Source organism: Callorhinchus milii, unplaced genomic scaffold (assembly GCF_018977255.1).
Source record: "Callorhinchus milii isolate IMCB2004 unplaced genomic scaffold, IMCB_Cmil_1.0 Scaffold15, whole genome shotgun sequence".
Taxonomy (NCBI): Eukaryota; Metazoa; Chordata; class Chondrichthyes; order Chimaeriformes; family Callorhinchidae; genus Callorhinchus; species Callorhinchus milii.
In genome coordinates this window covers 8,040,670-8,068,176 of record NW_024704756.1, presented here as the reverse complement: position 1 = coordinate 8,068,176, position 27,507 = coordinate 8,040,670, and the positions used below count along the sequence as shown (strand labels likewise).

At 39.1% G+C, this 27,507-nt stretch overlaps 1 protein-coding gene across 4 annotated transcripts in view; it reads left to right on the top strand.

Moving 5' to 3' along the window:
- Positions 1 to 27,507, top strand: part of dacha (dachshund a) — a 171,886-nt gene that overhangs the window by 57,554 nt on the left and 86,825 nt on the right. For all 4 annotated transcript variants that reach the window (XM_042340623.1, XM_042340622.1, XM_042340621.1 and 1 more), the window contains exon 2: positions 19,571 to 19,686. In XM_042340623.1, coding sequence (XP_042196557.1) covers positions 19,571 to 19,686 — 116 coding nt within the window. The remainder of the gene's footprint in view (positions 1 to 19,570; positions 19,687 to 27,507) is intronic.

Sequence of the window (27,507 nt, the reverse complement as noted above, 5' to 3'; positions counted from 1 at the left end):
TGTATTACTGTATCTGTATTAGTTAGGATGATAAAAGAATTTGAAATATCCACTCTTTAATGACCAGACAAAGCAAACATGTTTGGAAACATGTGGCACAAACAGCATGTAGCCTAACAGCACTGATGTGCCACGCAGACATAGGAAATACAAACATTTACCTCTATTTTAACTTGATCACAGTTTACTATACTCAGCTTCAGTTGTATCACTGATAAAACATTTGGCGACAATAATGGCCATGGATAAGATTTCTAGATTGTCTGCGGAAGTACATACAGCCTCTATTTTTTATCTAAAAATAATTCATTTAATCTAAAATAATTACGCAGAAAATCAGGCAGAATAGTTACGAGATTGCATTTATAAACTGATTTTATTTTCAGTACCCAATTTTATGCACCATATAAATCCTCATCCACTAAATTTCACAATGGATTTTACATACCTTTTGGTATTTTTATTAAAAACAAAATGGAGACCATTATTATTTTGTTAGTACTTGACAATAAACCTTTAAGGCGTTGCTCTCACTCCAAATCCTTACAGTGGCTTTTTTTTAACTTATTGTTAGAAACATTGCTGAGCCAGATGCAATTGACAACACTCTTCACTTTGTGTAGTGTGTGAAGCGACACAAGGAGTCCGTCCATATACACTGTAATGCACTGCCTCTTATTTCTATCAAATAGCACCGGCCCATCCATTATGAAGCTAGGTGTTGAACAAAGGCAGACTTTTCAACATCCAAATACTTCTTACTAAGGCTTGCTAAAACTAATCACTATGACTGAGATTAAATAACAGCACAGACCAGAATCAAGCCTGCAACCCTGTGGTCTCCATGTCTTAGTGCAACTTTATGGAGTGAATGGTTTGTCTTGAAACATGATTTGAGTGACACATTGTTACATAGACTTTTACATGAGTGATTTTAACACAGTTAATTACCTTTAATTGGCAGCCCGGTTAATTACCTAGAATAGAGCATTCTGCTGACCATATCATATGTACAATCTTAAATAACAACAAATTCTACAATATCATTAATGAACTGGAACTTTTAAAAGCGGCAATGGATTTTTTTTTGTTAGGGATGAACTGGACAGGGACGTACTCATTCACAAACTAACCTGCATGGATAGCTTTATCTGTGTTTATTCTCCATTAGAATTCATCTACTCTGCCGCTAACCTCTGGAACTCCTGCCCCCTTGGCTACCGTTCCTTCTCCCTGTCCCTCAGTCTATCTATAAATACCGCTTTAAAACCTACCTCTTTCCACCATGTTCACCCTCCTAATTTCTTGGTGTCCGAACCCATCATTATGAAGCACCCAAAGATGTTATCCTACCTGAAGGGCGCTATATAAATTGCTGTACAGAACACTCTTTTTAGTCAGAAATTGATCACAAGAATTTACATCAATTTTAGTGGAACTGAAAAGGTGAGCTCTTTCAAAAACAGAAAAAAGTGAGCTGGTTGTGCTTCAATGATGGTTCCCAAATGTCAAAGAGATGCCTATATGTGAGGCCAGATAGCTTGGTGCAGCAAAGTGGAGGTGCAAGCATGGATCTCAGTGCATTTATATATAAACAGTTCTTACATTCCATATCACTACTTTTACTGCCTTGTCAATCCAGGCAAGGTTCTGTTTTGACTTTTCCTGGATGTCCTGATAGAAATGGGAAAGGCATCAGAAATAAATCGCAATTTAAACCTTGAAAACAACATGGTGGAATTCGTATTTGCCCCATTGCTGACTACATTTATTTCCGAGCAATGTCCCCATCGGAGTTTAATTCAAGCCTGGGGTTTCGCTTGATGAGCCATTCACTGTGTGTTCTGATTACATCAATTCCTGATTCAGGCTCAACAGTTTGATGTATAAGCCTAATCCAAAGCGAAGAACAATTATTTGTGCTTTGTATGCATTCAGTGCACTGTGGTAATCCAGGCCACCTCAGTTAGCTTTTTTGTGCATGAACATTTTTGTACATGTTATTGCTCATCTGCAGCATGAGTGATTAAATGGGTTGAAGCACAAATAATATAAATAGATGCTGTTTTTATAAGCAATCTATATAATGATTTTTGATTCAAACACACCACTTAGCTTTACGAAACTGTGTCTACAATTATTCAGGTGTGATCTCAATAGACATGGTTGGATGTTCTCAGAATGGGGAGACTTACTGCTTGACACTCATACTGAAGCCAAATTTCCACCTTGAAAATTGTGGCATTATTCGGATGCTGGTATCTCAGCAGTAGGGGGTTGTAAAAGAAACAAGTAAAATCAAGATTGGAGCAAGTCACTGAGGTCAAAGCCATTTCGTTTCCGCTGATATGTTTCAAGTAGATCTCAAACAGGAAGATATGTTTATGTCGACTTATTTTTTAAGTATTTTTTAAAAAAAAACAAAGAAAATTATTAACAAATTACATTACTGAGAATCCTGGTGTGAAAAAAAATCAAAAGGTTGTTGAGTTGCTGTTTCAGTACTCTGTGCTAAATCCCCTTGCTGAGCAGAACAAAATCTAGCTGGTGATGTTATGCAATCCTCAGTGCAATTCTACTTAAATATCGATTTTATGGAGCAATGGAACAATATTGGCACTCAAAATTTCTGATAACAGATAAGCTTCTTTTTTAGCTGTATAAATTTTGATTTTTATATATACATATAAATGGGCTGTGCCAATCAAAAAAGTAAACTCCGAAAGAGTTAATTTTTTTTGTTTGAAATCTGATTTTTTTTAGTGCTTTGGTGGAGTGGGTAAAGAATGGACATATGGAAGTAGCTTTCTCCAGAGGTACAGCGGGCACAGTTTGTTTCTCATTTTGCATGTTGGCACAGTGGCAATCAGCTCCCAGGGAAAGGCAATGCTTTCAAACATGAGTAATTGATGAATTGTATGTAATATGCAAATGTGAATGCATAAATCTCCTGAATGACAGCTTAATTTATGTGAGCCTTTAAGAATGCAGGATTAGATTTTAATTAAATATCTTCAAAGGCACCCTGACTTGTAAGTTTTTGGCCTCATTTTTAAGCGTTGTTTTTTTTTAATTACGGTTTTTGATAGAGTGGTTAGATTATTGAAATAAAATGATACAAGCAAGTAAAGCGGCTCGCACTTCTCAATATTATCTGATGTTGGGGTGTTGACAGTAAGCTAAACAGAATATGGCTGTATAGTAAGCTAAAGGGAAGCACCTGTGCTCCTTCAGGAAGGAGCTCTTTTCAGTTTCGACAATGCAAATCCGTGTGTAACAAAAGGAGAAAATGAGTTTTATTCATCCTGAGGGATCGTCGATCTCTTGTTAAGTTCACCTCATGGAAAAAAAAATGCACTCTGTGCTGAATTCGGATGAAGTCGCCAAGGTCATATGCTTTAGTCAAATGATACACTTGGTTTCCTTTCTCTTTCCAAAACAAGGCAGATGAAAATATCACACGCCACAGAGACGTACAAAGCACCACTTTCTAAGGCTAAGGCGAATGGACTCAGCCAAAGCTTCACTCTTTCATCGCTTTTAGAAGTTGTGTAAATATCCTTCAGAGTAATGAAAAGGTTACAACAGTAAATTGGCAGTTCTGGCTATGTTTTCAGTTTTCATCATTATTTTCTCAGAAGCACATTAGCACTGAGGGCTGGCAGGTGTTCCAGCCGACTGTGAATGTTCATTTGGCACAACAACAGAAAACTGCCAAGAAAAAAATGGCCTGGGATGAAGCAGTGGTGAAAGCTGTGGAGTATCTGAAATGATTTATTAAACAAAAAAAAACTTGCATATATTCGCAAACGCTGTATCCAGCATTTACTTGCACATTTAAAAAACGTGGTAACATCCATTTAAATCCGATGGTTTATCCCTTGCTACAAGTAGATACTCTGTGGCCCAGCGAGTTGAGAACTCTTCATTGTTGAAAGGCAACACTTTTGGCGATCAGACACTTAAAGTGCTAACATTTCCACCCAAAGTCGGCACATTTCAAAATGTGACACTGAACCGCTTGCTGGAGCTAACCAAATCCAAAAAACTAGCAACATTGCAGCTTACAAAATACCAAATAGATGTTTCTGAACATGAGAGCAGTCTCCACAATAAAGTGAAATGCAGCACATTGGCAGGTTGATTTGTTTAAGTCAGGGGATGAAGATCATTGTTACAATTTTAGCAATGCTGGGCCATAGTGGTCATTTAAGGAGCGTTTAAGTTATAATACAAGGGTAACTCTCCTTCCCACAATAAAATCTGTAGCTGCTATTGGAACATAAATTGTGCGAGCAATTGCAGTTTTGATTACACATCTACATATCAATTGAGCAACCGTGCTTCTGAGCAATAAATAAGAATGGATCAGGGAAAATACACACATAAAGATAAATGACTCTCCCCCATCTCCCTGAACATCAACAACATGAAGTCCAAACTCCAATCCCAGATCCATCCTCCTGTTCTGGCCTATATCACCTTACAAGGGGAGATCCCAGGCCTTCAAGGGGAAATGAACTAATCCGAGAGGAGTTATTTATAATAGCAACCTGTTAAACTGTGAAATAAAATCTGCCCAACCAGAATAAAAGTCACGGAGTTCCTAGAGATGGTCCTGATGGGATAGTTCTTAGAGCAGCTTTGTCTGCCTAAAATTACTCTCAATCGACTTCATCAGTTTAGTTGAAAGAGAACACATTAATGTGGTAATAACATCTCATTATAAGGGAACATGTGAAAACATTGCTTATTTTTCTTGCTCTTAATTGTATTTAAAAAAGCTATGGTATTTCACCTTATTGTTTGCTGGGACAAAATCCTGGCAAGCAACAAAAGCTACCTCCTCCCGGATGCACGTGAAATTACATCCCTTGCAAAATGCTGTGACACATGCTGTACTGCAGATAGGCACATGAACTACAAGGAAGCCATTCAAGACAGCACCTTTAGTCTTTCTAATTTGCAACATCAGTATGACCACATCGCTCATGTAAATAAGAACTATACAGTAAGTTGCTGAGTACAAAATTTTGTATAATTCTCTTCAAGATTTTTGTTCTCCAGCGCCTTGGGACGTCCTCCCAATGTGAAAGGCGCTCTATAAATGCAATCTTGTTGTTGTTGTTGTTTGAAGCGCTTTCTTTCCGTCCATAATTTAACCTTTTCTGCTGGCAGTGTTTTAATCATGTGTGATATTTGGTGAGTACAAGATCTAGTTCAGCTGTGATGCCCTCCTCCCTCCCCACTCTCATGATTAGGCTGCTAACAAGTACATCCATGTATAATGACCACTTGGGCCATTTACCATAGTGGAACCCATGGAACCATGTTTCCATAAGAAGAAAAAAAAACATCTTCAATAGAAGAGGACGAGGGGAGAAAATGACAGGCAACACAAATCCTGGAGACAAAATACACAGTCACTATACTTTAGGATAATCTGTGAAGTGCTTTGAGATATCCTTCGAACATGAACGCACTGTATCAAACGCAAGGATTGTTAAACTGGATATATCACAAAGTGGTACTTTCCTTGGATAAAGGCTATTCATTACAACAACTTGCATTTGTATAGCGCCCTTCACGCAGGATAGTATTCATTACAACGTTCATTGGCATTTCCAGCAGTGTTCTATTTGGGTAGTACTCGTGACCCATCATTCCCTTAAACGTAAAACACACCTGCATAATTACTTTGGTTTAAAAGAGCCCATTTAAGATTAGTTTCCATGTGATTCGACTAATAGTTAAGATCAACCTACAAACTAAACTCTACTCAGAATTGCCCAGTGTTGTTTACAGAAACCTTGAGCAAAGTCTCATTTTCCACCTTTCATCACTGTTAATAAGGACATTGCAATTAGACAGTGTGGGAGTTTTTATTTACTTGAAGGTGCCAATGATGTGACTGTACTGAGCTCACATTCCGTAGTCTGTATACTCAAGGGGCTGGAACAGACACCAGTATGGAAAAATCAGGAGGTGGGAGAGGAATTCTAACCAGATCCACAATGCTTTCAAAAATAGATTTGTGTTGACATATTTTGGCCGTTAAACTTTCAACTACTACTTACCTGATTAAATCTCTTTTTTGGTACGAAAATAGCAAACTGATGGAGCTTTACATCTGCACAGCAATTTCTTGTAGAAAAATGATGGGACTACTATGTGTGTGAGAGAGAGGTAATTTGTTAGGCCTGTTCACACATCCGGCGTAATGGAACAGCAGAAATGCGCGGTTAATGATTTACATACTTTGCATGTCAAGATATTGCAGCCCAAACGATTTGAAATGTTTCACTCTTTAACTGACCCCAAAGATCATCCTTGGTATAAAACACAAATACCCTGAGATTCCCTTCTCTCATTTTCCGTAGTCTGGAAGGACATTGATCAGTTGACACTAATACTAAATGACAAACTTTCTTGCTTGCACCTTTCTTTTCGTTCTCAAGGGCTGACCAAATATGCTGGGCTTTGAGATATGAAGCTGTAACTGCAATTCATCAACATGTCAGCCAGCCTTGATAAGACTCACATACTTTTGTCATTTAGCAAAGAAAAGTGCCTGAATAGATTAGGACATAGTGAATATTTTTGGAACTTTTCGGACAGGACAACTTCAATTCAAGAATGTGGGGCGAGGGGTAAATTATGAGGCAGCACAAGGTGTTTAGTTTTCAGAGGTTATAGAAACGTTACTAAAATGAAGATAAATAATCAAGGGAAAAGGTCTCTTTTATCTTGATAATTTTCTCTCCTCTCTTGAAGCCTAAGCCTTGACAGTGAGTGTTGGTAGTAAACCCAGAATAATACTTCCAGATGCAGAGAGACAGCAGAACAAGAATGCACAGGTTTAGTGAGTTCGAGAACAGTTCCATATCTGCACCTTTCAGACAAAACTGAGTGGGTGCGTTAAGTTTAATAGAAATTGAACTGTTTTGTGATCTACACTGCAAAGTTGAATGAACAGTGGAGAGCCTATAGAGACCTTTTCACAGAAATTAGTTCCTTAAAACAAAAACATTTACATTGGGTAACTTTTATTTTTGAAGCGTTTATTCGAGGGAACAATCTTGGAGGAAATACTTATTGTCGTTTTAGCCACAGTTTTTAGCTGGATTTATCTACGTAACAGTCACTAAACTTCAAAGTAATTCATTGTTAATCGTTCTGAGATTTTTGATGTGATAAGTTGATATAACAAATGCAATTATTGTTATAGATACTACATTGTAGTGAACACACTATTTATAGGTTGTATGAGGTGGCTTGGGATGAAGCAGGTTGAAAGTTTGTTCTTTGGTGTGGTTTCCTGAGTTATTTTAGTAGCATGCCAGACTTTCTGAAAGGCTTTGTGTGGTGCAGCATGCTTCAGATCTTCCCCACATAAAACTGAGACTTACTTGTTCCACTTTCAGATTGTGATTCCAGAGCCTCGCATTGCCAAACAACTTATTGAAACATATAAGATTCTTAAAGGGCTGGATAAAGTAGACACTGAGGGTCTGTTTCCCCTGGTAGGAGAATCTATAACCAGGGGTCACAGTCTTAAAATTAAGGGTCAGCCTTTTAAAACAGAGTTGAGGAAACATTTCTTCACTCAAAGGGTAGGAATTCACTACCCCAGAAGGCTGTAGATGCTCAGTCCTTGAACATCTTCAAGGCTGAGATTGATAGATTTTTAAAAAACATAGGGATTAGGGGATATGGGGATAGGGCAGGTAATTAGAGTTAGGTCTGAAGATCAGCCATGATCTTATCGAATGGCGGGGCAGGCTCGAGGGGCCGAATGGCCTACTACTGCTCCTAATTCTTATGTTCTTATTCCCAGCCCCTGCACCTTGCTAAGGTTGCGTGCAGCAAAATAAGGTGTTGCACATGCATTCAGGATGTCAGATGTGTTTTTGCACATTCAAAGTCATTAGAAAAATCATTGTGAGTTTTTTCCCCTAATAAAGAAAGCGCAGGGTGGAAGGTGCACCTGATTATCACAGGATTTTTGCTAGCAGCTTTTTTTGGTGACATTACCATTATTTGGGTAGCAGACCTCACGATAATAAAGTTGTAACGGGGTTTTACACTGGTGGGTCCATCGGATGTAGCACACAACTCTCGTAATTGTGTTCGCACTTCCACACGTGAAACATCGTTCGATCATAATAATAATAATAATAATCCTTGCATTTGATATAGCGCTTTTCACGTCAGGAGGACGTCCCAAAGCGCTTCACAGAACACACTGTAAAGTGAATTGACTGTATATTTGTGGGCGAACGCGGCAGCCAATTGCGCACAGCAATGTCCCACAAACAGTCGTAGATTGAAAATGACCAATTTATTATTGTTTTTGGATTTGGAGGGATTATTATTAGGCTCTGTGTGGAGTAAGGAAACTTGCCCAAGGTTTCGCCCTCTGCCTGGAATTGAACTCAGGTCTCTCGCTTGCAAAGCGAGTGCTCTAACCACTGAGCTACAGGACTCCACAGACACAGACATTCCTTGCAGACACAGTTAATTTATGGGTCATTCCTGTTGTATGCATTCATCCACAAAATACACAGTCACAGCAGTTTGCAGTATATCCTCCGAAGCACTTTGAGATATCTCGACGACGTGATAAAGCCCTGTATCAAATGCAAGGATTATTACCACAGGGAACAGAAAATCAGACTTCAAATAGGATTCTCCCAAATTCAGCTCCTGTAGAACCAGCTGCTTTTTATTATGAATCACCTTTTGCGGCATAATCTCAGAGCAGCTTTGAGGAGCCTTAGTGCACCTCGGAGAGGTAACTACACTCCTGCTTCAGGGCATCTACAAAGCGCAGTTAGATCCTCATGCAAACATTGATGCATTTGATATTTTGAGATAATCCATCTTTTCCTCTATGTTTGTGTGTGTTGAAGATTTTGTGAGAATCTGTTGACTTTTTCAGATTCTCATCAAATTCTGCAACAGAAGGTGTTTACAGGAGGGGTTGCAAATATGTTGATATTAAAAATGTTGCTGTGGTGCTGCCAAAGTCTGTCACATTTCACGCAATAATTCACTGCTGACTTTAGATAAAATTAAAGCAATGCCCCCGTAGGATACTTTGACAGACATCAGCCACATTGTGGCAAGCAGAATTGGCTAGGTATAAATTATGGTTGAAATATTAATGAATTATCCATTTTATCTAGAATGATTATAGGTTGACACTTCTTTGACACACATCATTTAATACTTCAAATATACAAAGGTGTTCAGCGTGGCTCAGCTGGTAGCACAATCACCTCTGAGACAGAAGGATGTGGGTTCAAACCACACGTCGAGACTTTGAACTGACAGCCAAGGCTGACACTCAACCACTAAGCGGGGGAAGTGCAATATTGTTGAAGATGCTGTCCTATAGATGAGACATTAAACCAAGGTCCTGTTCAGGTGGATGTTATAGATCCTTTTGTACTATTCAAAAAGAGAATGGAGTTTCTCCCATTGCTTGGCAAACACCCCTCCATCCCCTCCAACTTCCTCCACAGATAAAATTAATCATTTACTCTGACTCTTTTGGGGACATTGCTTTGCACAAATTGGTTGACTCATTCACCTACAAACTACACAGCTGCTACATCTTACAGTCAATCCTGTGGAACAGTTTGAGGCATCCTCCTGATGTGAGATGCGCTATATCAAATGCAAGAGTTATTATTAATTATTATGAACAGCTAAAACATCGGTCTCCTTTAAAAAGCATGTTTGGCAATTCCAAGAGCCCAGTCACAATAAGAGTGTAATCAATCTCTGATACACCAAACTCGAGCGATATTTGCGATTTTGTGGATTAGGTTGTGAGTAAAATCAAGCTGTAGATCTCTCTAGCAGATTACCAGATTGAGATAAATAGAGAATAATTACATAACACCATGACCTGAAATGATAAAATCAAGAGACTCGCAATTCGATGAATTTTGGTATTGAGAGAAGAGAAGTTTACAAGTTGTGCATTTGTTGGGAGCAGACTTACTCACTCCAGCCTGGTCTCTACAGTAACTGAGCGTGCAAATAAGTGATAAACCGGACATCATGTCCTGGGCCCGTATTATGCAATGAAACAACATTTGCTTGTACACCCGTTGCAATAAATAACATGAAGGTTCAAGTTAAGAGGCTGAACAACCACAAAAGTGATTAATGTTGATTGTTCATTTTGCATCGATGGCACCGCCTGGCTTTAATCAGATTAGTAATGTAATAGAGTGCATTCGTTCTGCAGTCTGATTGTTTTGCCATCAGTGATCCAGAGAGTGTCACGTTGCTAGTGGTTCTGGATACATTTCGCTTTGAAAGGATAAAGGTTCAAATGAAGTTTAACTACCGAGGAAAGTAGTAATTCTCTGTGGCACAGGAGAGAAATTTACCCACTCTTTGCTTGAAATATTAAGGATATATTCAATTATATATTCAATCCTCTGTACATACAGAGGCTCATTCAAGTGTGATTCAAAGGTCTCAGCTGTTGCTCAATTTTCAGAGCTGTTATATTTCCCTAATTCTTTTTCATGCTGTTTGCGATGCAATTGTGTTCCTGGATGAAGCTGACGAGGGTATAAAGTGTACTATTCCAGAGGGAAAATACATTTTCCTCCTCAATTCAAGATGATAACCCTGGAAAATACTCCATGCACATATGCATCTCTCAAATGAGCACTTGTATGAGATGATCTGGATAATAGTAAGGAGAGGGACCAAACTGAGTTCTCTAACAAGAGTCGCAAAAAAGCGTTAAAAGAAAAACATTCTCCACAACCGGTGCTTCTATCCATGAAGATCTTCGAAAATCTGTGATTTGTGCATTGACATGGCCCATGTACATTTGCCATTGAGTTCCTACAAGGATAGCTTCCTTCCGAATGTCGGATAGAATGTGCTGGTCTGGCATTGCGCAGTGCAGTTAATTCATGGAACACATGCCAAGTTGCAAAGAAATTATAGAGTCAGGACAAACGATCAGGTATACAATACATCAGCCTGAAAAATGATTGTACAGCAGTCCTTAGATACATTATAATTGATATCACTGGTGTACATTCTGTTCCATTTCCTTATCATCGTACTTCAGTTCAGTGAAGCTTTTGAACTTCCGGCAGTCGACCAGAATATTCATGATATCAGTTATGCTCGATAAATTTAAGCTCCAGATCCCAAATCCATTCCATTTCTCACTTGTTTATATATTCCATGTGATTTACCATTATATCCGCAACACTTTCCACATCATTTCACAATTTTGAGAGATCAGAATGTGCAGTTGTTGTAGGTTCAGTTGTAAAAGTTTCAGTTGCAAGTTTTCCAAATCAAATATTAAATACAGCTGGGCTAAGATTTTTTTTGAAACATTAATCCTAGATTCTAGGGCTATCAGACATTTTCACATTAAAAGTGCATCTAACGTTCCATTATTTTCCCTATAATGGAAGGTTTTGCTCTCTGCTCATTTAAAAAGTCATGAACCAAAAATCTGAGCAGACAAATGATTGCACCACTCTTGCAGGTACATTAGGGCTGGTCAATTCACTTCACAGTATATTCTGTGAAGCCCTTTGAGACATCTTGAAGACGTGATAAGGCGCTATATCCAATGCAAGAATTGTTAATATTATAAGGGTGTCAGACTTACATGGACTTACAGGTATGGACTGTAACAAAATTCTACAGCTCTCCGAGAAAATAATGTTCTGATTTCTTAACACAAAATGAACTGTGCTGTGTAATTGTTTTACTGCATTGTGTTCTGGAGCGTACAGTTACACCCATTTATTCGGTGCATATCCCAAAACAAACGTCCAATCTGCATTACAGTGATGTTCACTCTATGTCTAACAGTGACCCAATGTCCATTTTGTCTTCACAAATACTAAAGGTTCAGCCCTTCTTCATGTGGATATCATACTTTCTTCCATACCAGTCCAGATTTGACTGTCAGCCCTGAAGTCTCATTTGAGGGCATTTAAGGGCATTGTTAACAAAGCAAAAGGTGGCATCAAGCAGGATTGAATGATGCATTTTGTCAAGTGCTGGCTACCACTGACCTGCGATGCTTACAACAATGTAGCGTTATGGCTAGAAATGATCACGTTGAATGCAAGTTTGAGAGTTCTTATCTGGGGACTACATGTAGCGTGTGGTTGATAAAGTGGTAAGTTTTGATGCCCAGGAATTTATTTCATCAGTGAATGTCAAAGCCGTCTACCCCACTGTGCAGTTACTCCTCAAGCATTGAATTGAACTGTGAGAAATGCCTGTTCTACAGGACTCACATTTTCTTAGTTTGTGCTTTCTTCAGCAAAAAATTTAAGTAATCCCTTGTAGATTAATTCTCAGGAAAATATTGCAATGCATGTTTGAACAGTTTTGAAATTAAACAAAATCCAGCATACATGCTGACTCCTTGCAACAGAAACATGCATAGCAGAGCAGGTTAAAACTTTGTTCTACTTTTTTTCTTGTCAAATACAGTATTTAGGACTGAAATAATGACTTGTTCATTAGTTCAATAGAGAGGCCAAAATGTGCTGGGGCAAGCATGGCAGGAAGCACATTATTCGCCTTAAGATATCACCAAGAGCAGCATCAGAACTATTGTAAAATTTGTCGTACAAGGCAGCCTTAATTTATCCTCTTATGGAAATGCTCTTTGTGCTCTGAGATTCTGAAAATGAGATTACTTGCACAGTAGGTCAGGTTGAATTTAAACCAGGCAACTGATTGTGTTTTCAGTAGCTCTCTTATGTAAGGACATAAGTGCATTCTTTTTCTCTTCCTAACTAATTGCATTACAACATTCAGTTTCCATTATTTAAGAAACGTAAAATAAACACAGCGTTCAGATTCTCCGTGGAGCTGCTAGAAGGAAAAAGAGTGAAGAGGACAGTGAAGAGTGATCCCTAATTAGCAGTATGGATCTAGAGCTAGTCACTACCAGTTATTAAAGAGAGCTGGATTCATTTTAAATACCCCATACACGATTCATGGTCTAAACGGTATCCGATACATGCAGAAACCCATCGCCAAATGTACTTATGTCAGGGCGCTGGGACGCTAGCCTGAGTGAAGGGCGCTATATAAATGCAAATAGCTGTTCCATGCTTAAGAGTATCCAAAAGAGACAGTTTCCACATACGTATGCCTCCTAAAACTGTGCAGCTTGCGATTGCGAGTACAATGGTATAATAGAGAGAACCGTTTCTCAGATAACTATTAGCGATCACTTCCTCCTCAATTTCCCTTCAAACCGCTGGTTTGATATAGAACAAGGATCCGATTTTCAGAACATCCAAAACATCCTGCTTTGCTTTGGCCTCTCCAAAACAGATTCATTTTAGTGTCAAACGTGAAAAGAGCACTGAAGCACCAGCTTTAAAATAAAGTTTCAAACAAAGTTTTCAGCTGTTGCCAGTCATGAAACCTGCCTCAGAGAAAGCAACTCTTCAAACCCTGAACCCCAGCAGGTGTAGCGCTACTCTCAGAAATCTCAGCAGTAGATGGGGCTTAAGGTAGACCTCCGAGGACTCTGTTAAAATTGTTCTTGGAACAGTTTAAGTGCTGCCCCAATCAAAAAAAAATACACGTTTTGATGTACATTTTAGTAAACTTTCAAAATATATTTTGCTTAAATGCACAAAGATTGCCCTGAGAACTGTTAAATGTTCCACAAATACTGCAAGTGAAATCAAAAACAGAAGTGGCTGGGAATACTCAGCAGCTCAGACAGCATCTATGGAAAAAGGAAAATGAGTCAACTTTTCAGGTCCACGACCCTTCATCAGAACGTGAAAGTGAAATGTTGGAGCAGTCTTAAGTACCTGGAGTGACAAATGCTGGAGACCCTAGTATACTTCTTTCTTAGTGTAAAGCTAATGCTTTTGTCCTCCAGTCTTATTTACAGAGAACATAATGGAGCTTTTATTGATCCATTTCAGCAGCTATACAGTGGAGCAGATGGACTGGAGGGAATCCCTTTGGAGTTTGTCCAGTTCTTTGTATTATCGCTAATAGATTACAGACTCCACAGCCCCCACCCCCCCAACCACCCAAATGATGTTTTCTTACTAAAATCACTGAAGTTGCAGCACAGAAGGAGCCCATTGATTCATTTGACTTTGCTAGTAAACAATGCTACATATTAATCGAAGTTTCGGTAGTCAGCCAGCAGTCTGGAGGGCTTATGGCTCACAGTGTTGAGAGCATATTCACAACTTCTGCTCTCTCTCAGTGTTGAGCCAACTAAACTGGTAAACCATCAATAGTGCCTTGGATTATTGCAAATCTTGAATGTTGGTGGATCTCAATTCAGTTCAACCCAAGGGAGTTCCCACTTAATTTTCCCAATGAGGAAAAAGTTGCTAATTCTTTTTATCTACCTTGAATGGGTGAATGACTGAGTGGATCGACCAGGACTCACTCTCAGAACCTCTGGGCCACATCTGTTGCTCGACTGACAACTGCATGGGATATTTCTCATTTCATTCCCTATGGATCACATTTGCCAATCTGTATCGGTAACAAGAAAGATTCTATATCTATCTGTAATTAGGGGATTGATATTGACTCAGTTCTCTTATTTGACTGTTGAAATAGATGAAACAGAGTGCCACGAAGAAATAATAATAATAATCCTTGCATTTAATATAGCGACTTATCACGTCTTCGAGACGTCTCAAAGTGCTTCACAGAATATACTGTAAAGTGAATTGAAATGCAGCAGCCAATTGCGCACAGCAGTGTCCACAAACAGTTGTGGATTGAGTCATTTAGAAGCTCTAAATAGGAAGATATTTGGTTAAACCAATTTCCGATTAAAAACATAGTAGTGTTCTAAGGATACACATTCAGCACTTGTAGTGCTTACAGCCACACTAAGAGTTTCTCTGGTCCCCAAGTATAGTTACTTTAACGTTGTGCATCAGCAATGGGAAAGTCCCATTCTGAATGGACGTAGTTACACCAGATACACTCAGCAGCAAGTGGAATATCTCACTCAGGGTGATTTGGTAATGGTGCAGTTGATATCAAACTATATCAATGCTGCCACTAGCCACGGAAGGAAGGCAAGAAGATCATACTTTGTGAAAATCCTATACTGAGTTGGATGCGCTAATTCAAGAGGTTTCCTCTTATAAATATGGAAAGCCATTTAATATGTCGTATTTGCAAAATGTTAATTGCTATTTTCGAATGCCAGCAAAAGTATGAGAAAAAGTTGGAAGGTAAAATAATGAATATTGCACATTAGATCCAGATGTTAAGATGAAGTAGTCTTTAAAAATATTAAAAATATATTAAAATATACAAAAAACACCCCAAATCCCTCCCCCATCAAAAACAATCTATTGATGCTCTGGTCCATTTTAGTTCTTGGTAGCTGATGTAATGCCAAGCCTCTCACTTTCTGTGTAAAGACTTCCTGAATTAATTGCATTTACAGCTTAAACAAAAGAAGGCTACTCTGGCAACCGTGAACAATTCCTGATAAAAGTCAGAGGTTAATTAATCAGGTCAAAGACCTGGAAGACGCACTTCTGTCTGTCTGTTGCAGATGAAACAGAAGAGAATGGGACTTTAATAAGTTTGCAGGGCTATGGGGAGAGAGCGGGGGAGTTGGATTGATTTGAATAGCTCTTTTAAAAGAGCCAGCACAGACACGATGGGCCGAATGACCTTCTTCTGTGCTGTATAATTCTGTGATCATCTGAACAATACTTCAATTAAAGCAGGATTCAACAATGAACAAATACTGGACCACAGGTGCATGCAATGCACTCATTTAACTCTGGGAGTTGTAGTTTCTGTCCCGTTGGTTACAAAACCATTAATGCTTGCAATTGATATGCTAATCGAGTGTCTGATCTCCATAGGTAAGTAATGACAGCTTATCTGTGCCAGCACCATCCCAGCAATGAGATTAATGACCATATTTACCTCTTTTGGTGAATTTGGCTGAGAATGATTGGCCATATTACAGGGAGAATGTTCTCCTTTTCGAATTGTTGCCACAAGATCATTCACAACCAACTGAACAACCCAGGCAGGCAGGTTGATCTCAGTTTGTCTCAAGGACGGCACTCCAGGGAGTGCCATGCACCCTCAGAGTTGCACTGCCTGGCAGCACAGGTAAGCAGCGCAAGTTCTGTTGTGAGGCTGGAACCCACAATTTGCTGATCCAGAAATATTCATGGATGGTGGAAAGCTGTGCAAAATGGCCAACGTGGTTGTCAAGGGCAACGTAATCTGAAACATCTGGACCCCATGCCATGTTTGTGAAAGGCATGCCTGAGGTGACTTTGATGTTTTCGGATCTCTCTGTATGACAGTTGTACAGGTTATGCTTTTTTGAGGGGCATGGAGAGTCAATAGCTCCAGGGACCTACACAAAGCAACATTTTTTATAAATGTTCACACATGTAAAATAAATGAGCTGTATTAACCGCACCTCATTTATCACAATCAACATCATCTCTAGTATAAATTCCCTCCAGCTCAAGAATAGATTTAAGGGTTTGCATATATAGAAGCTAGACACTTTAGAGTATAACCTGTTCATTTTGCACCTTTTGGTTTGGGAGGATGTTTCAAAGCGCTTCACAGAATTTAGTGTAAAGCGCCGAGACTGTATTTTGTGAGCAAATGTGCAGTCAATTTAAACCCTAAAATGTCCTAAAAACAGCCATGAAGTGAATGATCAATTTTATCTGGGAGACTGTGGCCACGACACCAGGAGACACCCTTCACATTTGGGATCTTTAACGTCTGTCTGAACGGAACTGAAGTTTGACACCTCACCCAAACGATATTACACTTCACTGCATCTGCTTTTACCTCCCAACATTGAATGAGTGCCTGTTGTATGCACCCTGCAATTCTACCGAAATATTGCAGAAGCTTTTTACCCCACAAATTCTCTTCACTATTACTGAAGATTACTATAAGGGTGGCAGAGGATCTTAGCCCCCAGTGACCAGTAATGAGGTCTCCGTTATTTCCTTCAACATCAGGGTGTACGTTGTCATCCGAAACCTGAAGCCAACCTTTTAGGTGGGGACCACAACCTCCAGAGGCAGCAGCCCACTTGTTTTACAACAATGCTGTCACAGTAGAGGCTGCCTCTGGAGGAAATGAATGAAGGTAAAAGCAGCACACAATATCGCTTTCTCTTTAAACTGGAAAGTGTGGCTGAGCGGTTCTGGCAGTGGCCCAGTGCACTGTCATGGAGGGAGTACTTAAGATTATCCCCATTACAGGTTGTTGATAAATTTGATCAACCTGCCTCGAGTTCCAGACATGGAGAGGGTGAACATTGGGGTAAAGCAGTTAGTCTGGGCTAGCCCCACACTCTCACCTGCCCATCAGAGGGGATGATATTGGCAGCAATGAAAACCAAGGGGTAAACATCAACAACAAGATTGCATTTACAGAGCGCCTTTCATATCGGGAGGACGTCCCAAGGCACTGTAAAGGGGCAACACCAGACACAAAAATACAATGAAGAGATTGCGTCAAGTGAAAGTGAAGAAACTAGACCCAAAATTGATGAATCTCTACATGGGGGTAACCAATTCATTGGGCAAGCAAGTTACAACTGCATACAAAGTGGTAGTGGAATTTTACGTGGAACCGAGAAAGGTTTATTATGCGCATATCAGTCAATTTACTGAACTTTGGTGATATGTGCTTATAATCGGATTTTGTATCATATGGTCCAAAGTCAAATTTCACACAGCTAGAATGATGTTCATGTGCAGGTTTGAAGTGCGCCCCCTGGGTTTATTGAGTTTGCCCCAATTTGGCCAGAGCCAAATGACCAAGCTGTTCAGGATATGTCTAGTTTGTGTTTTAATTGTAAAGGTCCGACAGGAAATGTTCAGCATCAGCTGTAAATGCAAACAGTGTTGCTCGTTCGTCTGTTGAACAATTGCACACAAAGGAGACCCTTCCACAACTTCAAAAAACTTGGGAAAGTTTAATGACAGCTTTGTATCAACAGACCTGGACAGGTTTTACGACTTCATAGCGGAAACCTATTTTTAAAAGGAACCATTAAACTGCTCGTGAAGAAAATTATTTTGTATCCCTTTGCTTTTCAGTTTAAATAACCTTCATTATAATTTTCCCAAGTTTCCAAACTGTTAAAGTCACACTAGGCATCGAACAAGTACCTGGCACTCTTGTACATCTCCAAATAAGAGTCATTTTAAATTAAAATCTTTTGTGCAGTTTGCAGCTTTCTTCTGCACACTTGAAAATATACACCATTGATCTGTTTGGGGATTTATGATAGGGATTGTGTTCCTGTAGGGGATTCATCACAAATGAGATCTTCAGGCAATGAGGATAAAGTTATTAATTCCTGAATGAGTCAGTGATATATTTACAACATATCTAGTAAAAAGTGATCATTTTCATCTTTTATACCTACAGTGTTATTCGTAGAATCCTCTTTACTAACCTAGAGTTATACAATACATGGAAATCAATTATATTCATATGGTGCTTTTCACAAAAGGAGAACATCTGTACTTTACACAGCTGGTTGGGCACCTGAGCCGATGAGTGGGGCAAGATAGGGAAGGTGATCAGAAACACGGTCAAAGAGGCAAGTCTTAAGGTGGGCTTTGAAAGTGGAAAGACAGGGAGCGAGTTGGATTGACTCCAGGACAGAGTTCCAAAAAACGAGGGCAGAATTGTTGAAGGAAAGCTTTCAGTTTTCTCCATAAATCCTGTTGAAATTCATCCTCTGCAACACATTTGCAGAAACCCTTTCCCGTTTCCCTTCAATCAGTTCCATTTCCAATCTCATTGTCAGATGACCCCCCTCACACACTCCAAAAAAATTCAATTCAAAAACAGATCAAGTTTTTGTTTCTTCAAATGACCTTTTTCCAAAAGAGGATACATTTCTAATTTAAACCAATTCTTGGAATAAGAAAACATTTTAAATATCAAAGTTCTTCCCGGCTTTCAAGTTAGTGCATTCATACAGAGATGGATCCATTAGCGAGAAACCAATTAATATCTGCTTTGAACTGTTCATAAGCAGAGGCCATTGTACATGTTGGATATTGCTACTCTTCTTGTTTGTTTCAAGTCAGTACAGCACCAATTTGGATGTCTGTTGTGTTTCATTTCTTGTATTGTGCTATTATTATAGTATTATTTATTATTATTATTCAGCAAGCTATTAAAATCTCTGTCGTGGAAAACAGGGTATTTAATTTACAATGTATTGCTAATAAAACTCACAGTATTGTGAAATGATAAATAAAGAATCAATTGAAAATTAAATTTGATATTTTCCAAACTTACTCCGTCGGAAGTTTCAATTTAGACAAGGCGTTATTGGAAAGGAAGACAGTTTCAATAAACGATTGGCAAATAAATGCATGGCTGTATTTTTCATGATGTTGGTACAGTATTGTTCTCTGCATTAAATCGTGTTTAAGAGTTTTATTTTCCTCTGACTACCAACAATGTGCTTTGTTCAAAGTAAAATATTAAGTGTTGCAATTTTTTTTCTTCCCTTCCACAGCTCGAGACCTGGGAGGCCCCCAAAACGCACCCTGAGTGTAACTTTGCCAGAAAATTCTCGCATCTTGCCCCACGCAGTCCAGAGTCTGTTATCACCAGGAATCATCTCACCAACAGGTAATGAAATCCATAAAATCATCAGCACAGACCTTGTACAGCTCTTCAATTGAAATGAACTAATATTGATTGAATAGACTTGTCCTTCAGGGCCTTTTACACTTAACCCGAGGTTGGAATATTGGATTTTTTTTGAGTATTCATAAAAAACAATGCAAGCTTTGTTGTTGAATGGTTTCAAATCCAATGCAGCTTTGATTTTGCAATTCATTTGCTCAAGATATATTGCCCTTTTCTCCGAAACAGACAAAGCAAGATTTGTTTGACTTGACGGTTAACAAGTTCCAAGGAAGCCAATCTTGCTGAACGGTTGCAATTTTTGACAGTTTAGGATTTGGTTCTTTTAATGGGCATCAGTGTATCTCTATGTCAAACAAAACATTTAATTAAGCTGGATCATGTCTGCCTACAGATTGGACAAACAAAACTATTTCTTAAAAAAAATCCAGAACTGTTTAAGATATTTGTATTTTATTGACACTGATTTCATATCAATGAAACCTTACATTTGGGTGATACTTTGGTTAGTTATATATAATGTATGACTAGATCATTTTTGCAGTCAGAAGAAAATAAATGGATTAAACTTATAATAATACTCATTGAAATGGTCAAATTTGTAATCATACACAGTAACTAAGAATATTAAAAAGTTCACTAAAATAATTCAGAATTGATTTTATAGTGTCTTTAATAAACCAAACCTGAGACATATAAATTTGATAATTGTAAAAGGCTGCTTTTCAGAAACTTATTGTTTTTCATCGTCAGGGACTAACCGTCAAGAAAAGATTAATTTGCTAAAAACCAAAGATTCAGGAAAGTTTCCTAATGTGCTCAACGTACAACTGGGCATAAGTTACTTGGATCTTGAATTCAATCCGAAGATGGTCAAGAGCTGCGATTCTCTAACTCACCTCTCTTCATATACTAAACTAGGACTGTTACTGTATTGGGAATTGTCAAATAGGCTGGGTTTCTGGAACAGCAGTGACAGCCTGCCCTCAAACCATCACCTACAATGCCATAAAGTTAGCTGCTGGGAATTTATTCAGACTATCAGAGATGCTGTAATCTTTTGCACCATGACCCTTTACATTGCAGGGTTTCAGGATTGAACGCAAGCTTTTAATTAAAGTTAAAATGAGGTTTTAATTAATGTTAAACATTTAGAGCAGCAGGCACTTCTGACAATGCACCGTAATCATCATTATCAATGAAACTTGTGGATAGTTTCTGCCTGCAAACACATGAATTGCCCTTGTGAGGGACATGCACCTTTAACACTGCTCAGTTGTGCCATTGAAACTTTCAATGATCTTCAGAATAACCCATCACAAGAGACACATCCACACAGTGAACTGAAGACAGGTCTAGTGCCTTCCTGTCAGGTCATTCCAAAATGGTTCAATCGCTATGCTGTTCATATCCTTACTGAATCTTTAAGATGGTGTTTTTCTCCATTTGGTATGTGAAGGTAGCAGGCATTTTGATACCTTGACATTGCTCATTAAATTTCTTAACAGGTTTGCATAAGGATCTGAAAATATCTTAACAATTCCTTGTCATAGGAGGGGAGCGGGGTGGGGAGGGGGAGAGAGGGACACAAACTAGCAAACTTTTTGACATGATGGTTAAAGCCAGAAGCAAATTGTTGAGAAAGTCCTTGTTTCATATTAACATCTTTAACCCTTTCACCAGCAATAAAGCTGTATGCAAATTTGGTGATAGATTCTGTTGTGAGCAGCACTGACCTAGCGCACTCTACCCTTATTTTGTGCTTGACTAATTCCACAGGGCTGCAATATTTTGCGAGTGAAACGATTGCAATTCAGTAAGGATCTTAACAACAGCTGCAGCTGAGCAGTGCTCTGACAGCATCTAGCTGATTGCCATTGGCCAGGGAGATGGTGAAACAAAATACATTTGACGTGCGAGAACTTAATTTCCTTCTTGCCTAAATTTTTATCAGCGTAATAAAGGAGATTGTCAGCATTTCAGTGCCGGGGCCTTCTCACGTCCAGGCTTAATAAAAAGTGGGGGCCGATTTATTATGAAATATACACTAAACAATAAAATTTCTCAAGGTTATGTAACTAGGCCATTGGAAGAGATGCAGTCTACTGAAGCAATACAGAAAGCATGTTCTAATGTAGGGATGTTACACAAGGGAAGATTCTCTGTCAACAAGGGAGTCATAAACAAGCAGCTGTATCAAAGGTTGCAGTATAGCAGTGCATGATACAATGAAGGGTTACTGTAATGCTGCTTGTTGCATGATAATAATAATAATAGTGGCTTTCAAATGTACCGATCTCCTGTGCTCAAAGGCCCTGAACAGCTGTGGATTTTACTTTGAAAATAATGGAAATTTCTCACATTCATGGGTGGTAATGGGTTAATTCAATGAGCAGTTTCAGAATTGTGACTTCAACTCAATTCAAAGTGTTTTTCTTTACTCCAAAATCCAATATTACTACCCTAAAGCTACTTCATATGAAAAAAGGTGACTTATCCTGTGCTGCTAGGAGCATTTCTACCTACCTGCTGTCATCATGATAAATGACACATCCCATTGTGTCTGCACTCCATCTGGTTTGCCCCAAAACAACTAAAGAGAATTTATCTGCTGCAGTTTTTACACATATAAAATAGGAAAGTGCATCTGAAAATACAACAAAGCAAAGCTTGCCTTCAGCGAGATTGACATAGGTAACAGCAACAACTTTTGTTAACCTTTAAGTGTTTGAAGAGTATTTCTACACCCAAGTTATTAAATATGACAAGGTCACCTTTGGTTGCTAATGACAGAGTGGCTTTGCTTGATCATGTACTTGCGCTTCATAAATTTGGCTACAAAATATCCCTTTTTTCCCCCTGTACACTTGTTTACTAAAAAAAAGCTTATATTTGCAAAAAACAATTGCTGAGATGAAGTATCTAAACCTCAACAGCCACCGTTCCAGATCTGGCCCAATGTCAGTGTTTAAATGGCATTCTTCCCATCATTTTCTCCAAGAACACATCTGACAAAGGTATCCACAAGCTGTTCTTTTGCTCAGTGCCGATTCTCTGTTTCAAGTACGTCACGTGCTCTGTCAGGTGCTAAAACGTACTTTGGTGTTAGCTATCCTACACGTTAGAAATCAGAAAATAAATGTAATACTTAAAGTGAAACTCGTGCTATTGAACGATGGAGAGAAATAAGGGAATGGAAAGAAAAAATTCAGAGCTTCTTTTCAGAGATTAGAATTGGACTGCCTTTCCAGTTTGATTTTCTGAAAGGTTTAGGGTTGTGGCTTTACAGCAAAACAGCACGAGAAAGGCATTTCTGGAGTGAAGAATGCCTTTCTATTATGTTCCTCCATCTTGGCATGTGTTGTAATGATTAATTTACAGGGAAATTCAGATGGTGATTTCGTATCCCACAATATATCCATTTAAAATTCATCCTAATTCCCAATTTCGTTTTTGGTCAGTTTTGGCGTCCGTTACAAATCATTGATGTGCACCAATTGCCAAAGTTCAACCCATTCTGTTGCCGTTGCTTGGCCACTTAATAGGATGGTGTCCATCTCAGTGCAACTGAAGCTCTGACCACTTCTTGTGATATTCCATGAAATTCACGATGGGAAATTTAAAAAAAAACTTTCTGCAGATAATCTGAATATTTGGTGGCCTAGAAATTAGATCAAATTGATCCTTAGTAAATGTGGAAGTTTGCACCTAATTTATTTTTACAGTTACAGATTTTGTTAAAAATTATGATTTGAAGTTATGTTTAAAGTAGTGAAATAGCAATAGTAGAAAAAGTGAATACTTTTGCTCATGAAATCTTCGTAAAATTAAGCATTAATCTGAGCCGTTCTTTTTCGTGAAAGGCATTGTGGAAATACGAATTGTTGTGGACTGGCAGAAAACATCTTGATACACAGTGCTCTTCTGCAGACACTCGGTCCTCAACAGATTAGGATTGACTTGGCCTTTCTCAGCACTGAGCAGGTGACTTGATTACATATAAATCAAGCATAAAATGTCCTGTTCTGGGCGGTGAAGTGAATCAGTCAAATTATCGAGTGGCAAAACTAATTCTGTGCCTTGGGCCACAGAAGCTGCCAGTTCCTATAAGTCAGACCTTCACTCAGTGTAAAATTGTTTTTATTTTATTCTGTTTCATTTAATATGGCTATTCAAGCTAATCCATGCAGTAAACCTGAGCCTGTAGATCTGTCAGAACTGTTCCAGTTACCAGTCTCACCGCAGTAAGTAGCAAGTCCCTCAGAATTAGGCCATTAGTGCTACCAAGAACTACTTTACATGAAACAGCAATCACTAACTCACAGTCTATTATTAGATTAGCTTCATAGGGATTGCTTTCCTTTGCTGTGTGCTGATGCATAAACGACATGTTATTCCCATATAAATCTGATGGCAGAGCAGCCTGACATGATGTTCCTATTCTTAGATTGCACTCACAGACTCAGTGTTGATTACTGCATAATTTTAAGTTACTGTCCTAAATGTTTTCTCTTCGGAGTTCCCGGATAGAGTAATTACTGTATTAGCACTTCCAGTCTAAAATATACTGTTGATTAAGTTGTGCTCCTTTTATACATAATACTATAGATTTAATGGAGGAAGCCTTCATGCAACAGACCACTACTCTGTAAGTGCAATACCGTTCAATATCAAAGCACACTCCAGCCCAGTGCCTTGTAAACAGCTTAGAGGAACATTTTGTGAGACATTTTGGTTTTAACTCCTGTAGTTAAAAAGGTTTTTCTGTGAAACTAAACCATGGTAAGGTAGAAAAATAGTTCAAGGGCCTTTTCTATTACATCAAAGAAGCCAAAATGTATGATGCAATGTTCAATATTATAGAAAGAAATTGACAGTTTACAGAGATTTACTCTGATGATAACATGGATGGGAGGTTAGAGTTATGTGGAGAGACTTAAAACAGAGCTTGTTTCTGTTAGAATGGGGGTTAGTTACGTGAAATCTAACAGAGGTTTTCGAAATGGTTCTGAATAGTGAAGTCTAGATTATTGACACTGGTCAGTACAATTGCAGTTTATCACAAAAAGGAAAATAGCGATGGTGTTACAATTTTACTTCCTGCAGAAGGTTGTTGGAATGTGCAATACAAGAGGGTGTTGAAGGTAAGCCAACAACAGCATTTAAATGAGAATTGAGTGAATAACAACAACAAATTACATTTGTATAGTGCCTTTCACATCAGGAGGCTGTCCCAATAAATCATGAAAGTTAGCATTGAAGGGTATGCAAAAGGATAGTGGAGTAGAGGCCCAGAATAGACAGAATGGGTTGAAAGGCCTATTCCTCTGCAGTAAACATTCCACCATTCTTGTGAGTAAATGGGATAAGACTGTCCAACAAACTTACCACTTATATGATGTCCAATTGTCCATCAATGTCAAAATGCACTGAATTTTATATTAAAAAAAACGGAATTTCAAAAGCCATTGACCAAGATAATCAAAGCCCATTTGGCCCACATTGTGTACAATGGGATATTGCTCTGTGTGCCAGTAAGTTTAGTGCACCTTGACAGTGCGGATGATTAATGGGATTTCTCATTATAAATGCACATTGTTAAAGTGAGCTAAACTTACTGGCACATGGTATGTGATCACCCTCGATTTGTACAAAACAATATAATTAAAGCTGCAGTGTCCCACAGTTGCCATGGGATTAATTTTCTTTTATGTTTATACCAAGAAAAAGAAATCCGCTTATTAAAAGTGATTTCTTTTTAGTGCCACCTGCAATGATGATATTCACTTTCACAGCAAGTGGAGCCTAGCTTCACTAAGGGGGGACCTTGTGTGTTTATCATATCGCTGACTTATGCTGTCTGCCTTGGAGTTCCTGCCATTCACACATACAGAGCTCATGGTCTAAGAGCAGAGGTCAGCAGCATGGGAGCGCAGACCCTAGGCTCCTGGAGTTGATCTCTGCTGTCAAAACCTTAATATCTTTATGACGGATGGTGCTGGGAAGCATTGTTTTGAACAGTTAGATGCTGTTAACACCTGCAAATACATATGAAAAAAAGAACTTTGCAGGAAAAGCAGGACTCGGGATCTTTAATTCATTTGTAGATGCATACCGCTAAATGTGTTAAAACTTTCAAGATAACCTGCACCGTGGCTTCTTGCCATTTTAGTAGAAAGTGTTTTCCACTTGGGACAATTGTCCCTTTTATTAAAGGCCCTATCTTTTGCAATAGATCCCATTCATGTTTTGATCTGATAATGTCGGTTTTTTGTTGTCAAATTCCTACCTATTGCTACGTTTTACAGCACTGCCTCATGCACGCACACATTTTCTCGTCACTTCAGGTTAACCGCACATCAAAAGGAAGTGAAGGGCTGCTATTGTCACCTTTTTGACCAGATAGAATGACAAATTGAAAGTGCCAATAAAAGGGCTCCAACTGTGACATCAATTATTGTGAGAGTCATAATGAGAATTCATTGCCGATTCCCTTCATCTGCAGCAAGCATTTTCCATTGATTTGGGCACGGTCGAAGAGAAAGGTCTTTCAGCCGTGACCTGCAGATGGGGAAGAAAGGGGCAAGGCAGAGGGGTAGAAGAAACGTGCCAGAATTTGGGGGCGTAGTGAATGAAAGCCCGGCCACTGATGATGGAAGAGGGCACAAGGGACAGGGACTATCGTTTCCATGTACCTTTTTTTAATGCAGTATTCACTGAGCACCATGTGTCATCCAGAGAGAGACTTTCATTTTTAGAAATCTGATCAATTTTTATTATATTTATATTCATTGTTTTCTCATTGTTTAAATGGATTAGTTAAAAGATTGGCTGAATGTATTTTGGTGCAAGAAAGAGCCAATTCTTAACAAACTATTAATTTGATAAGAGTTCATGCATAATGAAGTAGTCCAACATTAAAAAGGAACGAGAGGGAAAAAAAAATCTCACAGCAACTTACTCACGCAGAGAGTGGGAAGAATGTGAAACTCTTTGCAAAAACTGTGGTTGAAGTAGATAGCTTGAATGTATTTAAGAGAAAACTTGATGCTTACTTGTTAGAGAAGGGAACAGAGAGGTGAAGGAGAGGGGGATAGGAGGTTTGGGGCTCATTATAGAGCAACAACACTGGCAATGGCACAAACTAGTTGGGCTGAATGGCCTGTTTCAGGGTCTTATTACTCTTTGTAACTCTTATGTAGCAGTTACGTGGATGGGGTGAAGAGGAAATTTATTCCCAAATTCTTCATTCTTCATCCTTACTTTTAGTGAAACTCTGCTCCAATTAATTTATTTTATCCCCCAGTGCCTTCGCCTTGCTTCCTCCCTCTCCTCCTTCAAGGCCGGTCTCAAAACCTTTCTCTTTGACCGAGCCTTCAGCTCCCCTCTCGACTCTCTTCCCCCTCCTCGCTCCCTCCCTTCCCTCCCCTCACCCTGACCATTTCCCCCCTCCTCGCTCCCTCCCTTCCCTCCCCTCACCCTGACCATTTCCCCCCTCCTCGCTCCCTCCCTTCCCTCCCCTCACCCTGACCATTTCCCCCCTGCTTGGGTCATGACCCAACTGTGCAGCGCCTTGGGACGTCCTCCTGACGTGAAAGGCGCTTTATAAATGGAATCTTGTTGTTGTTGTTGTTATTTTATCCCAGTGTGAATGAATTTGCTCTCGCTGGCTTTTTGGTTTTCCAATGCCAAGAATGGAGGTCCCCAACCTGCTTTGCCCTCAAACACTAGGGGGAGCTAGAGAGCACTTTGAACTGATCCTCCCAGTGCGTTTACCTGCCTCGGAAGGTGCACTTGGCCTTT